Source organism: Oryctolagus cuniculus, chromosome 18, assembly GCF_051225735.1.
Source record: "Oryctolagus cuniculus isolate XC-2025 breed Fujian yellow rabbit chromosome 18, ASM5122573v1, whole genome shotgun sequence".
NCBI classification, from domain to species: Eukaryota; Metazoa; Chordata; class Mammalia; order Lagomorpha; family Leporidae; genus Oryctolagus; species Oryctolagus cuniculus.
Genome location: NC_142884.1, coordinates 60,962,904 through 60,977,491, shown reverse-complemented (window position 1 = coordinate 60,977,491; position 14,588 = coordinate 60,962,904). Strand labels below are relative to the sequence as shown.

At 53.8% G+C, this 14,588-nt stretch overlaps 2 protein-coding genes across 4 annotated transcripts in view; one reads left to right on the top strand and one right to left on the bottom strand.

Annotated features, from left to right (window-relative positions):
• GFOD2 (Gfo/Idh/MocA-like oxidoreductase domain containing 2) overlaps nt 1-10,037 on the top strand; it is a 53,087-nt gene extending 43,050 nt beyond the window's left edge. For both annotated transcript variants that reach the window (XM_002711618.6, XM_051846947.3), the window contains exon 3: nt 8,536-10,037. In XM_002711618.6, the coding sequence (XP_002711664.1) occupies nt 8,536-9,434 (899 nt within the window). In that variant the 3' untranslated portion in view covers nt 9,435-10,037. The remainder of the gene's footprint in view (nt 1-8,535) is intronic.
• On the bottom strand, nt 9,519-14,558 carry C18H16orf86 (chromosome 18 C16orf86 homolog). Of its 2 annotated transcripts, XM_089320293.1 has the most exons (4): nt 14,421-14,558; nt 14,020-14,223; nt 13,466-13,712; nt 9,519-13,363 (listed from the first exon to the last, which is right to left on the bottom strand). In XM_089320293.1, exons 1-4 carry the CDS (start codon nt 14,514-14,516, stop codon nt 12,954-12,956), a joined length of 957 nt encoding a protein of 318 aa, XP_089176419.1. In that variant the 5' UTR covers nt 14,517-14,558; the 3' UTR covers nt 9,519-12,953. The 2 variants fall into 2 exon arrangements, with proteins under 2 accessions (XP_089176419.1, XP_089176420.1); XM_089320294.1 differs by having other exon boundaries at nt 9,519-13,712.
• Between the last annotated feature and the right edge of the window lie 30 nt (nt 14,559-14,588).

Genomic DNA, 14,588 nt, shown 5'->3' with positions numbered 1-14,588 from the left:
GTCCTGTTTCTGTCCCTGTTAGCATCCATGAGCCCCTATGAAATGGGGATGTTGATTCCTGCCCCACTCAGGCTGGTATATGACTGCCCTCCAACCAGTGACTAGTAAAGTCACTGGGGTCACATTGTAAGGGAAGTCTTGGCTTTCCTGTTCTACCAACAGGAAGAGCAGATTTGTCCAAGTTTATTTTTAAAAAAAATGGGATTCCCCTCTGGATCATTGAATATATATTCACTTAGTTGAGAGCATAGCCTAGAAATGAAACAGCTTTCTAAGTTCTGTCTGATCTGAAACACTTGTCTGCAAGTTGGTGTGCCAGGTACATATTAATTCCTTGAAAGCAGGGACCATTCTTGCACCTAGAAAGCTCTGGAAGCATCTGGCCCTTTTTTTTTTTTTTTTTTTTAACATTAATTATTTATTTTGAAAGTCAGGGTTACAGATATATAGAGAGATCTTCCATCCACTGAGTTATTCCCCGGATGGCTGCAATGCTCGTGCTGGACAAGGCTGAAGCCAGGAGCCAGGAGCTTCATCTGAGTCTCCCATGTGGGTGGCAGGGGCCCAAAGACTGGAGCCATCTCCCACTGCTTTTCGCAGGCCATTAGCAGGGTTTGGATTGAAAGTGGAGCAGCCAGGACAGGAACTGGCACCCATGTGGGATGCCAGTGTTGAAGTCAGCAGCTTAACCCACTGCACCACAATGCTGGCCCCAGCATCTGGATCTTATAGACACTGTTCAGGTGGGAACAGGACAAGCACATGTTGATTGCTGTAAAAATGCAGTGTATTTAAAAGTCCTCAGAGTTATAGACCAGAAGGCTCCATGTCACTCCACCCAACTGTTGTAATCCTGTGTCTGAATTTCTTTATATATACCTGAAACTCTGTTATCCTTCCATGTAAGTTCTTTCTTGGCTTTTTCTTCCTGTTACTGGGGCTGTGTCTCTTTCCATATTTTTTTTTTTAATTTATTTATTTATTTGAAAGGCAGAGTTAGAGAGGGAGGGAGAGGGAGGCAGAGAGAGGCAGAGAGGTCTTCCATCCGCTGGCTCATTCCCCACAGCCAGAGCTGGGCAGGTCTGAAGTCAGGAGCCAGGACTCCACTGTCTTCCCAGGCCACAGTAGAGAGCTGGATCCAAAGAGGAGCATCTAGGACTAGAACTGGTGCCCATATGGAATGCTGGCACTGCAGGCAGAGGACTAACCTGTACCACAGTGCCGGCCCCTAAAGATTTATTTTTTATTATTATTTTTTTTTTTTTTTTTTTTGACAGGCAGAATGGACAGTGAGAGAGAGAGACAGAGAGAAAGGTCTTCCTTTGCCGTTGGTTCACCCTCCAATGGCCGCCGCGGCCGGCGTGCTGCAGCTGGCGCACCGCGCTGATCCAATGGCAGGAGCCAGGTACTTATTCTGGTCTCCCATGGGGTGCAGGGCCCAAGCACTTGGGCCATCCTCCACTGCACTCCCTGGCCACAGCAGAGAGCTGGCCTGGAAGAGGGGCAACCGGGACAGAATCCGGCGCCCCGACCGGGACTAGAACCCGGTGTGCCGGCGCCGCAAGGTGGAGGATTAGCCTAGTGAGCCACGGCGCCGGCCCGTAAAGATTTATTTATTGAGTCTGGTGCTGTGGCATAGAAGGTAAAGCTGCCACCTGCGGCCGGCGCCGCGGCTCACTAGGCTAATCCTCCGCCTAGCGGCGCCGGCACACCGGGTTCTAGTCCCGGTCGGGGCGCCGGATTCTGTCCCGGTTGCCCCTCTTCCAGGCCAGCCCTCTGCTGTGGCCAGGGAGTGCAGTGGAGGATGGCCCAGGTGCTTGGGCCCTGCACCCCATGGGAGACCAGGAAAAGCACCTGGCTCCTGGCTCCTGCCATCGGATCAGTGCGGTGCGCTGGCCGCAGCGCGCCAGCCGCGGCGGCCATTGGAGGGTGAACCAACGGCAAAGGAAGACCTTTCTCTCTGTCTCTCTCTCTCACTGTCCACTCTGCCTGTCAAAAAAAAAAAAAAAAAAAAAAAAAAAAAAAAAGCTGCCACCTGCAGTGCCAGCATCCCATAGGGGCACTGGTTCAATTCCCGGCTGCTCCACTTCCGATCCAACTGGGAAAGCCAAAGTGTGGGAGACCTAGAGGAAGCTTCTGGCTCCTGGCTTCGGATAGGTGCAACTCCAGCCATTGCGGCCAATTGGAGAGTGAACCAGCAGATGGAAGACCTCTCTCTGTCTGCCTCTCCTTCTCTCTCTGTGTAACTCTGACAAAGTTAGAGAGAGAGAGGGAGAGACAATTTCTATCCGCTGGTTCATTCTCCAAATAGCTGGGTCAGACCAAAGCCAGGAGACAGGTGCTTTATCCAGATCTTCCATGTGGAAGAAGGGGCCCCAGCACCTGGGCCATCTTACACTACTTTCCCAGGCTCAATAGCAGGGAGCTGAATCAGAAGTGGAGCAGCTGGGAATCAAACCGCCATGCATATAGGATGCTGGAGAATTGTAGGTCGCAGCGTAACCCACTACACCACAGTGCTGTCCCCTCTTGCCTTTGTTCTTAACTAGTTTTTCCTAACACTCATCCTTGGACCTGTCCTCTAGAGGTATACTTGGCTGTCATAACTCTTTCTGTGGCATCTTGTTTTCTGCTTTTGTCTGATCATTTTTCTGTCATCTACCTCAGATTTCGTCCTTTAAGCTTTCCCATGAATTCCTTCCTGAAGGAACCCTGACACCTTTTACTCCTGTGCTCAGAGGTGGCTCAGGAAAGTATTTTAACATGCAGAGTGCCCCTACAGCTTCATCACACTTGAATGCTATCTTTTCTTTTTTTTTTTTTTTTTTTAAGATTTATTTATTTATTTGAAAGAGTCACACAGAGAGAGGAGATGCACAGAGAGGGCTTCCATCTGATGGTTCACTCCCCAGTTGGCTGCAATGGCCAGAGCTGCAGCGATCTGAAGCCAGGAGCCAGGAGTCTCCTCCTGGTCTTCCATGCGTGTGCAGGGGCCCAAGGACATGGGCCATCCTCCACTGCATTCCCAGGCCACAGCAGAGAGATGGACTGGAAGAGGAGCAACCGAGACTAGAACCTGGCGCCCATATGGGATGCCGGCGCTACAGGTGGAGGATTGGAGGATTAACCAAGTGAGCCACAGTGCCAGCCCCTTGGATGCTGTCTTAAATCTGTCACCCAAATATGGGTTTCTATGCCCTGTTCTTGACAATTCTGTGCTGCATTAGAAAAAGACCAAGTTTGCCAAATGAAAGCAAATGACTCCTCTTCAAGTAGCCTGGCCCAGATAATTTAACCACAAAAACACAGTTCCTTGGGAAGCCTTTGCTGACCGTGTATTCTCAGCCTACCATATATGTCATCTTAATTGTGTTTATCACAAGTGTAGGTCTATGTTTATTTGTCTGGTCATGTGAACCCACTAAATTGTAGGTTCTCTGAAAGCTGAGCCTACACACGATGTGTCCAAAGTGCCTGGCTCTGAGCCTGGCATTCCTGTTGTGCAGTTCAGGGCCGGGGAAGATGGAACTTGGGCTGTAGGCAAGAGTGTGACCATGCTGGCTTTCCAACTCATCTTCCTAGTAGCAGAAGCTTTTGGTTTAAAAAGAGAAGGCGAATTGGACTCTCCGGCTTTTGTGAAACATAAAAGTGGCACTCCTTTTGGGCTGCTGCCTTCCCTGCTGTTTGGAATCATTTATCTATGGCCAGGCCTCTACTCAGGGAAACCAGGGTGTGCCGGGGCCTAGAGCTGTGAACGTGCTCCCTGCGGTGTGTAAAGTTGGGAACTGAGAAGTGGCCTGCAGCTGGAGCAGGACAGTGTCCTGAGGCCAAGGTCAAGGGTACACCACTCTTGGGTGTTCTGGGAGCATGAGCTGAGAGAGAGGTGCAGCTTGAGACTTGTTCACCCTGCAGGAAACCTAGGCTGAAAAGTACTTGGTGAACTTGGTGCAAAAAGCAGTTTCAACCCCTCTAATCTCTAATCTTTGACATCCTAGCCGGAAAGCTAGATAAACTTCCATTAACACATCTCTCGAGGCCACCAGGCCTCTGTGGGTAAAGACCCTGTGCAATTGGCCTGCAGAAGCCTGTTTAACTCAAAATGGCCTTTAGTTTCCACCCTGTAAGACCATCGGGTCCCAACTTCAGAGGCTTTCCTACAGTTTATGCTCAAAGAGGGCGATCCCCTCACGTTCCCTCACCTCTCATGGCATAAAACAGGGATTTCTCATCCTGGTTTTATCACCATCGAACTCCTAGCAGTTACTAAAGTCCTTTTCCTCCCAACCTCCCTCCTCTCTGCCTCACACCACAATTACTCCCAACCCATGCAGAGTCTACAGCAAGAACCGTCTGGGTTGGCCAGAACCACAGCCCTCAGATGGGGTGTTTGTGTCTAAGAACCTAACTTCCTCCTTCCCTCTCTGGGCAACCATATGAATGCAGCAGCCAAATGTCAGAATTATTCTCCTGTCCCTAATCCAGAAATCCCAGAAGTCTAGGGAAGCCCTGGGGACCTTCTGGAAGCACTAATGATAGCAGTAGGGGGGCTGCTTTCCCTGCAGGACTCCTCTGCAAGGGCCTGGCCTTCTGGCCCTGCCCACGCTGCTCCCTGCCCTGGACGTGTGATACCTGGCTGGCCAGTCTCCTGTTGTCCTGCCCTCACCTGTTGTAGAGCTTCTGTTGTTTTTAAGAGGAAAGCAGGAGGTTAACTCTTAAGAGTTTTGTAAACTGAAGAGATTGAATAAGATCATAGACTGTTTGCCCACATGCTTGCTGTAGCTTGAGGTTCATCACTGTAAGACTTGCCCATATGTGCAGACGGCAAATGCTCCGTTGGGTTCTTGGGGGTCAGGGTAGTGCAGAGTTAGGGTAGGAAGCTAGGGGAGCTGGGGCTGGCATTTGTCATAGTAGTTAAGCCATAGGTTAGGATGCCCACATCCCATATCAGAGTACCTGGGTTCGAGTCTTGGCTCTTCCTCTGATTCTGCTCCAGTTTCATCTTACTGCTAACGTGCACCCTGGAAGGCAGCAGGTGATGACTCAAGTAGTTGGCTCTCGGGTCAGGCATTGTGGCCCAGCAGGATAAGCCACTGCTTGGTATCTGCATCCCACACTGAAATGCCTGGGATCAAGTCCTGTCTCTGCTTCCCATCTAGCTTCTTGCTGCTATGCCTGGGATACAAAAGATTAATGAATTCTCAAGAACTTGGATTCCTCCCACCCACATGGGAGACTTGGGTAGAATTCCTAGCTCCTAGCTTTGGCCTGGTCCAGCCCAAGCTTTTGTGGGCATTTAGAGAGTAAACCAAAGTAAGATCCGTGTCTCCGTCTCTCCCTCCCTGTGCCCGCCCCCATCACACTGCCTCTCAAATAAAAAGAAAATTCAGGCCAGCTTTGTGGTGCAGCGGGTTAAAGCCCTGGCATCCCATATGGGAGCCAGTTTAAATCCCAGCTGCTCCTCCTCCAATCCTGCTCTCTGCAATGGCCTGGGAAATAAATAGAAGATGGCCCAAGTCCTTGGGCCCCTGCACCCATGTGGGAGACACGGAAGAAGTTTCTGGCTCCTGGCTTCAGATCGGCGCAGCTCTGGCCATTGGGGTCATTTGGGGAGCAAACCAACAGAATGGAAGATCTCTCTCTCTCTAGTTCTACCTCTCTCCTTAATTCTTTCAAGTAAATAAATCTTAAAAAAAAAAAATGAAAGAAAAAGAAAATTAACAAATGGTTCAGTCCCTGCCACCACACAGGTGACCCAGATAGGATTCCTGGCTCCTGACTTGAGCCTGGCCCAGTCTTGGCTGTTGCAGGCATTTGGGAAATCCCTCTTTCTGTCTATCTGTCCATCCCTCTCTCCCTGTCCCCTGTCTCAAATTAAAAAAAAAAAAAAAAAAAAAGTGGTGTTGTGCCAGAGGGGGCGGGGTGAGAGGATGAGAGGAAAGGAGCTGGAAGGCTTGACCAAAGGCCCCACATTATCTCCCATGGGCTTCCAAAAAGCTGGGCTGGGCCTAGCAAGAGGTCTGAGGAGCAGTTAATGTAATAAGAAAACTCACCTATGGCTGTGTTGATTTTAAAATGCCTTTTTAAAATATCAGATTTTCAAAAGACTGAACGTAGAAATGATTTGCCTAGAAGTTGTAGCTGGCAGGATTCTGGATGTAGTTTGAGGTCTAGGCCGGCAGGCTTTGCCGAGATTGAAAGTGTGATGTGAGAGGCGATCTGTGATTGTGCCTTCAGAAGCCGAGAGAACAAAGTTGCCATGAGCGGAGATGGCTCACCCCCAACCTCCCCTCCATCGTTAGTGACTTTGTGAGGTCACTGCTGTCATTGCTAACCATCTGTGCTGTTTCCCACATCACTTATGGGCCCTGTGAAGCCCTTCCAGTCCCGTTTCCTAGCATGTACCCGGGCCTTTAGGAATCCTCACTGTTCGCTCTGCCCCCACCTCAGTGCCTTTGTAGTTCCCCCATCCTTCTGTGCTCCCAGGAACACCTGCTCCCTTCTAGGTAACTCCAGTGTCAGTGCACTTGGAAGCCTTCCCTGGTGCTGCCATCTGAGAGCAGAGCTGCTGTGTGCCCCCAACCTTGAGCTTATTCCCTAAAGAAGCCCATGATGTACTGAGAGAATTGAGGGGTTTGAGTTGCCCACCATGGGCAGTGTCTGTAGAGTGAGTATTGGAATACCTGGGTGTCTTCACCCTTCCTAGCGTACAGTGAGTGCCTTGTGAACTTCTGCATACTGTGGTCCTTACTGCTTCCTGGGCCACATTTTCTACTGAAGGTCTTAGCATGGAATTTCCTTCAACTTAAACCTCCCAAGCTTACAGGAGTACCTCAGGCGTTAGTATCTTGGGGCTGCATCCACCCTAGTGAGCATTCATCTTGAAGCACAGAGGAGTGTTAATCCTTCCCGTTCCCTTGTGTGGAAGCCGCTCAGTCCTCTAGCTCTCTCTCTTCTGTGCTTTGTCTAGCTCTATTTTGTTCTTGTTTTTTGGTAATTTTTTGAGAATTTATTTGAGAGCAGAGACAGACACACAGACACTAACAGAGCTCCCACCTGCTGGTTCAAGCCCCAGATGCCCACAGTGGACAGAACTAGATCGAGGCCAAAGCCAGGATCCCAGAACTCAATCCAGGTCTCCCACATTGGTGGCAAGGACCCGAGTACTTGGGCCATCACCTACTGCCTCCCAGGGTCTGCATTATCAGGAAGCTGGAATCAAGAATAGAGCTGGGACTCAAACCCAGGCACTCCCATAGCAATGCGAGTGTCCCAGATGGCATCTCTGTTCTCTGCTAAATGCCCGCCCCCTTCCCTGTTTTGCACTCTCTGGCACATTCCCCTGCAGCATTCCCAGAGTGGATGTAAGACCAGGAAAGATGGCTTCACTTTTTCTCCTCTCCTGGAGCCAGGCATTTCCTGGCCTTTCGAGCACTGACTTCAGAGAGCAGTTTGCAGGGACTCTTCTGGAGTTAGGGAATGCAGAGTCCGTCCCCTAGAATGTGGACCAGATTCTCTTTCCCCAAGCAGCTGATCTAATAAATGCATGACAGTACAGAGACGTGTCCACCACCCGTGTCCGCCTCTGCAGCCCAGCCCACCCGTGTTAGTCAGAGATCACCAGAGAAACAGACCGGCAGGATGTTGAGAGAGGTTTATTTTAAGGAATTGGCTCATGCAGTTGTGGGGGCTGACACACTGGAAAGTCCAGCAAGAGTCGTGTTGCAGTGCTGGACCTAAGGCTGTCTAGAGGCTGACTTCCCTCCTTGGAGGGCCTCAGTCTTTTCTGTTCAAGCCTTCACTGTCTGAATGTGGCCCACCATGTCACAGAAGGTAGTCTGCTCCCCTCAGAGTGTGCTGCTATCAGTGTTAATCACATCTCTCTAGCATCTAGGCTGGTGTTTGATAGACCCCAGAGGCTAGCCACGTGGACAAATAAAATTAACCTTCACACCATCATGCTTACTTCCCAGCCCTGGTTTGTGGTCTTCTGCCTTTGATCCTTTCATTCTCTCTGAAGAATCTGCTCCTTGGGCAGGCATTTGGTGCAGTGATTAAGACGCTGCTTGGGATGCCCATATCACATTTCATAGTGCCTGGGTTGAAGTCCTGCCTCCGCTTTGGATGCAGCTTCCTGCAGATTTGCACCCTGGGAAGTAGTAGATGACGGCTCAAGCACTTGGGTCCTGGCCACCCACAAGGAGCTGGATTGACTTTCAGGTTCCTAACTTCAGCCTGACCCAGCCCTGACTGGTTGGGGGCATTTGGGGAGTGAACCAGCTGGCGGAGGGACGATCTCTCTCTGTCTCTCTCTACTTTTCAAATAAAGTGAAAATGAATAAATGAAAATTAAAAGCAAAAAGTCTACTCCTCTTTCTGTAACAGTTCTTCCTCCAGTCCAGTCGCTAGCCTGTGTTTCCAGTCTAAGCTGAGTCAGTCTCCATTTTGTTCTTGGACACCTGTTTTGTCCCTTGGGAGGCTTCCCTGGGGGTCTGGGCCCCTTAGAACGTGGAGATTTCCTCTCATGTCTTGTTTTAGGTATTGGGAAGAATGTGGTTTGCGAGAAGGCGGCAACATCGGTGGACGCCTTCCGGATGGTGACGGCCTCGCGCTACTACCCGCAGCTGATGAGCCTGGTGGGGAACGTGCTGCGCTTCCTGCCTGCCTTCGTGCGCATGAAACAGCTGATTGCCGAGCACTACGTGGGCGCGGTGATGATCTGTGACGCCCGCATCTACTCGGGCAGCCTGCTCAGCCCCAGCTACGGCTGGATCTGTGACGAGCTCATGGGTGGCGGGGGCCTGCACACCATGGGCACCTACATCGTGGACCTGCTGACGCACCTGACTGGCCGGAGAGCTGAGAAGGTGCACGGGCTGCTCAAGACCTTCGTGAGGCAGAACGCTGCCATCCGTGGCATCCGGCACGTCACCAGTGACGACTTCTGTTTCTTCCAGATGCTCATGGGCGGGGGTGTGTGCAGCACGGTGACACTCAACTTCAACATGCCGGGCGCCTTTGTGCACGAGGTCATGGTGGTGGGCTCAGCGGGGCGCCTCGTTGCCCGGGGAGCTGACCTCTATGGGCAGAAGAACTCCGCCACGCAGGAGGAACTGCTCCTCAGGGACTCGCTGTCCGTGGGGGCGGGGCTGCCGGAACAAGGGCCGCAGGACGTCCCACTGCTCTACCTGAAGGGAATGGTCTACATGGTACAGGCCTTGCGCCAGTCCTTCCAGGGGCAGGGGGACCGCCGCACCTGGGACCACACGCCTGTCTCCATGGCCGCCTCGTTTGAGGATGGGCTGTACATGCAGAGTGTGGTGGATGCCATCAAAAGGTCGAGCCGCTCCGGGGAGTGGGAAACTGTGGAGGTGCTGACCGAGGAGCCTGATGCCAACCAGAACCTGTGCGAGGCGCTGCAGCGGAATAACCTATGAGCCAGCGTGAGGGCTTCCTGCCCCCAGAACTGTGACAGGGAGCGGGGCTGGAGCAGAGACTGTTTCACCGAGTGAGTCAGCTTAGGCCAGGGTTGGGTGAAACCAAAGGGTGGCCCTGGAAAACCACCCTCGCTGGCTGCTTACTCACTCCTCAGACTTGCAGGGTGGCGAGGGCTCGGGCGCCCTGCTCAGGGCTGGCACCGTGTGTGTGGCCTGGAGCCGCCACCAGGCCTCTCTGTGGTTATCCCAGTGAGTGTAGCCAGCAAGAGCCTGCCTTGTGGGCTCCTCTGCCTGATTTGTGGTCCTAACAGGCTGAGAAAGTGCAGCATGGAGCCTGCAGGGCTGCCCCTTGAGGCCTGAGAAGTGACAAGAAGCCTGCGGCCAGGCCCTTCTCAAGCCAGGGCATCTCGGGCTGGTGAGGGCAACAAGTCACGGCTAGGGAGCCTCCCCCGTGGCCTGGCCCCTCCGCCAGGCCAGGCTTTCCTACCCTGGTGGGAGGGGGGTCTTTATTAGGTGACCTAGGGAAGATGGCCTCTGGGCAGAGAAGAGACAAGGCAGAGTCTAGAACATCCGACAAACGTCAATAAACCAGAAAATATGGCCTCCTGGCGTGTGGGGTGGTTCTTTCCAATGGCTGGGTTTCTTCGCTAATTAAAGTCTTGTTTATTACCGTAGATTGTTTTCTTTCCTCACAGCAGCTCAGCCTGCCGGGGATCTGTCCCCATCTGTGGGCCGTCAGAGGCCGGGTTAGTCCCTCATGGCCAAATCCCAGGAGCCCTCAGAAGAAAAGGATTTCCTCAGAGGACGAGAGTCCAGGCGGCCGGCCTGCTGTCAGGCAGCCAGCAGGAGAGTGTGAGTCAGGAGGCCTCTGTTCTCAACTCTGGGGGTGGCTCCAGGAGAGCACTCAGGGAACGGAGGTGGGGTTGGTCCCGGGAGGCTGGGCAGGGTGAGCGTGAGGGGAAGGGCTTCCTGTGCTGCAGGTTTGGCTCCTACCTGACCCGGCTAGCCAGTCCATGTTAACTGTCACCCTGTTCCCCACAGGTGCCTCCCAGCCACGTGGGAAGTGTGGTAGGTGCCAGGAAAGGTCACGTCCCCTTTGTTTCCTGTCCCAGGCGGCTGGGGTCCACCTCTGTTCCCTCCTCTGACCTTCCTCCCTCTTCCCTTCCCTGGCTCCTGATAGAAAGGCCCAGGCAGGGCTTCCTGTTCCTCTGGGCACCCTGGTAGAAGTCACCAGGCCTGTTTTCCTGTGGTGTCCTGGTCTCAGACATTGTCCTTGTGAAATAAAATAACAAGGGCAGTGTTGCATGTGCTTCTTGCATGCTGAGGCCCTGGGCAAACACTTCATGCATATTAATCTCCAAGCCGCTCTAGGAAGGGGCTGCAATTAATATACCTATTGTTCACATCAGAAAGCTCAGGCATACAGGGGAAGTTATTTGCCTCTTGTAGGCTTGTGGTTTTTTAAAGGTTTTTTTTTTTTTTTTTTTTTTTTTTTTGATAAGTAGATTTACAGAGAGACAGAGAGACAGAGAGAAAGGTCTTCCATCTGATGGTTCACTCCCCAATGGCAAGAGCTATGCCGATCCGAAGCCAGGAGACAGGTGCTTCCTCCTGGCCTCCCATGGGGGTGCAGGGGCCCAAGCACTTGGGCTATCCTCCACCGCTTTCGTGGGCCACAGCAGAGAGCAGGACTGGAAGAGGAGCAACTGGGACTAGAGCCCGGTGCCCATATGGGATGCTGGCGCCGCAGGCGGAGGATTAACCTAGTGCACCACGGTGCTGGCCCCTAAGTAACTTTAAAAAAAAAAAAAAATTATTTGTTTGAAAGGCAGAGTTATAGAGACACAGAGGCAGAGAGAGATCTTCCATCCAGGGCCTGCGCTGTGACGCAGCAGGTTAACACCCTGGCCTGAGGTGCCAGCATCCCATATGGGCACCAGTTCAAGACCTGGCTGCTCCACTTCCGATCCAGCTCTCTGCTATGGCCTGGGAAAGCAGTAGAAGATGGCCCAAGTCCTTGGGCCCCTGCATCCACATGGGAGACCCAAAAGAAGCTCCTGGCTCCTGGGTTCAGATCGGCGCAGCTCCAGCCGTTGTGGCCAATTGAAGAGTGAACCATCAGATGGAGGACCTCTCTGTGTAACTCTTTCAAATAAATAAGTCTTTAAAAAAAAAAAAAATCTTCCATCCGATGGTTCACTCTCCGAGTGGACGGAGCTGGGCCAATCTGAAGCCAGGAGCCAGGAGCTGCTTCCAGGTCTCCCACATGGGTGCAGGAGCCCAAGGACTTGGGCCATCTTCCCCTGCTTTCCTATGCCATAGCAGAGAGCTGGATCAGAGAGGAGCAGCCGGGACTTGACCTGGTGCCCATATGGGATGCTGGCACTGCAGGTGGCAACTTTGCCTGCTATGCCCCAGCGCCGGCCCCATCCTGTAGGTTTGAAAAAGCTGGGAGCCAGGTCAGGCCCATCTGACTTCACAGCCTGACCTTGAACCGGCTGTTATCCTGGCACTTGTGGCTCTTTGTGCTGGTTCCTGAGTACCCAGGCATTGTCCTTGTAGCAGGAATCCCAGCCAGGCCTGAACTGGGAAGGGGAGAGTCGCCAGCAGGCAGGACACAGACAGTGGAGTGCTGCCCCTGAGGTAATCAGCCCGTCAGCTCAGCTCCAGGCAATCCCTCTGTGTGTTAATGGGGAAGTCCAGGTACGTCCTAAATCTGAGAGTTGACCAAGAAAATACAAGGTGACTTGGATGCTCCTACAGAAATAAGAAAGGGGAAGTCGCTCACCCAGAGTGGCACTTAGGTTCTGGAGAGCTCTGTTGTTTGCAGAGCCGCAGAGGAAAGAGCTGGAGCAGGTGGCAGTGGGCCTAGTGCCGAGCTAATTGACGAGGACCTCAAGCCAAGTTGCCGGAAGAGTAAACCACCCAGCATCCCTCAGAAACTTCTGTCATCCTGTGTCTCTCGGCCATCAGAGCTAGTTGCTGTCACCTTGGGGTGGGGAGGAGAGATGGCCCTTGAAGTAACCCAGATAACCTGTGCCTAGAGGAGACCTGCGAACCCTAGCCTTCAACTGGTTCCAGGCTTGTCCTGCAGCGCCCCCTCCTGGAGGAAGGCAGCATCATCTCCCAGAGCCTGCTTTTCAAATTTGAGGATGCTACCTTCTCTTTCTCGGGTCAGAGTTTTTCCAGACCAGTGGAGATTCTGTCACCTTTCCCCCTGTGATATGGCAAGCAGAAGAGAATCTTCACAATAACCTGTTGCTTATTCAGCTTCCAGCAAAATCTTGTGGGCATTGGGGTGGGGGGGCACTGGTGAAGTCATCCCTCTCCCTGCCTCTTTGGCCATTCAGGCATCATATTTGAGGACTCACAAAGTCTTGAGGAAAATGTTTATTTTCAATGAACTCAGGTTCCCAAGTAGGGAAGGGCCAGATTCCCCTCTCCACTTGAATGCGTGGGCCTGTCCTGATGGCTGTCCTGGCTCAGGCTTAGCAGGAGGGACCGAGCAGGACAGGACAGTCACTTGTACTGAGGAGAGAGTGGGGGCACAAGTGGAGCTGTGCAGACACTCAGCATCTTGTCGATGTCCACCTGGGCTGACTTGTCCACCTCGGCCTTGAGGCAGGCAGTCGCCGCCACGCTGGGTAAACCTGCAGGCTCCTCTCCAGCACCCTCTCCTATGGGAGCCGGAGCAGGGGTGGGGGCCAGTAGTGCATCGAGGCAGGGCATGGCAAGGCCGGAGCCCAGCTCACCTGCCATGGGCAGCAAGGCCTGCAGTTGCTCCACACCCGCCTCCTCAGGAACCAGAGCCAGCTCCGCCTCAGGCTGCAGCTCAGCCTTGGCCTCCTCGTCCCCCTCCCCTGCCTGGTTCAGCTCCGGGTTGCAGTAGTTGATGTACTGGTACAGTGGCCTCAGGCGCTGGGCCTTTCCTGCAAGGACCCAGGGCGGGGCAAGGGCTAGAGTGCCAGGCTCTGTGCCATGTTGGGCCAGCAGGCAGGGAGGGAAGAGGAGGCCCAGGGGCTGCCACTCACGCTCTGGTCCCAAGGCCTCTGAGGGGGCAGGCACTGTGCTGGCCATGGCGGCCAGCACAGGAGCCCCAAGACTCTTGCGTTTCTTTGCTTTCTTGTGCTGTTTCGGGGATGGTGAGGGCTCACTCTGGCTTCCCTCCGACTCCTCCCTCTGCAGCAGTAGCCCTGGTGACAGCTCAGCTTCAACCCTAGGATGGGCATGGAGACTAGAGCTGGGGAGGCTGGGGGACTGCAGCCAGGGACAAGGGGCCTGTCAAGCCAGCCCCCAGGCCCTAGGCCTAGGGAAGAGCCCTGCCTACCCACCACCCCAGGGCTGGTTACCTGTCCCTTTCCTGGTCAGTGAGGCCCCAGGCCCAACCGGGGCCCAGAGCTCATGTGAGCCAAGTCCTCATCTCCCGTGGTGCTCCCCACAGCAGGAAGCAGAAAGGGTTGAGGGCACTGGTAGTGGGAGGAGACAAGAATCTGCTCTACAGGAGAGCAGGACCTAGAACCCCACTAGGGTGTGAGCCCCACGCCTCAGCCCTGCGGCTCTCTCCCTGGAAGCCTCCTCACTTGACTGGCTTCCTCTTGGGCCCATGACCAGGCCTCATGGGGGAGGCCATAGGCCTGGGGCCTTTCTCCTCTGGTGCTTCCACCTGCGGCTTGAGCGCTCGTTCCTGGAGCTCTGGCTCTGAGGCATGTCCTCTTGGACACCTGTCTGCACCTGGGGTCCTGCAGGCCTCGTAGGCTGGCTCCAGGCACTGAGCTTCCATCACTGGGCACTAGAAGTGACACATAGGCAACTGGTCACCATGGTTAGGTAGAGTCTATAGCCATAAGTCAGCTGGTGCCCAGCATTAGCCACCAAACACGGGGTGGAGGGCACCAGCCCATGCCCAGCCCCAGCTTGGTCATCCGGAGTCCGGTCCCCCAGTGTGGCACGGCCAGGGTGTGAAGGCTTCACAGCCTTGGCCATCACCTCAGAGCGGCCACTGGGTGCCTTCACGAGCTGTGCCGGCCCCACGGCCACCCCTTCCTGGGCTCCTGGCGGCCTCTCCGCCCCTGCCGAGGCCATGGCTGCGCGGGGTCAACGCGTCCTCGCCGGTTACCTACGGAGAGAAGGGAGACGAGCCATGAGGGGCTGCAC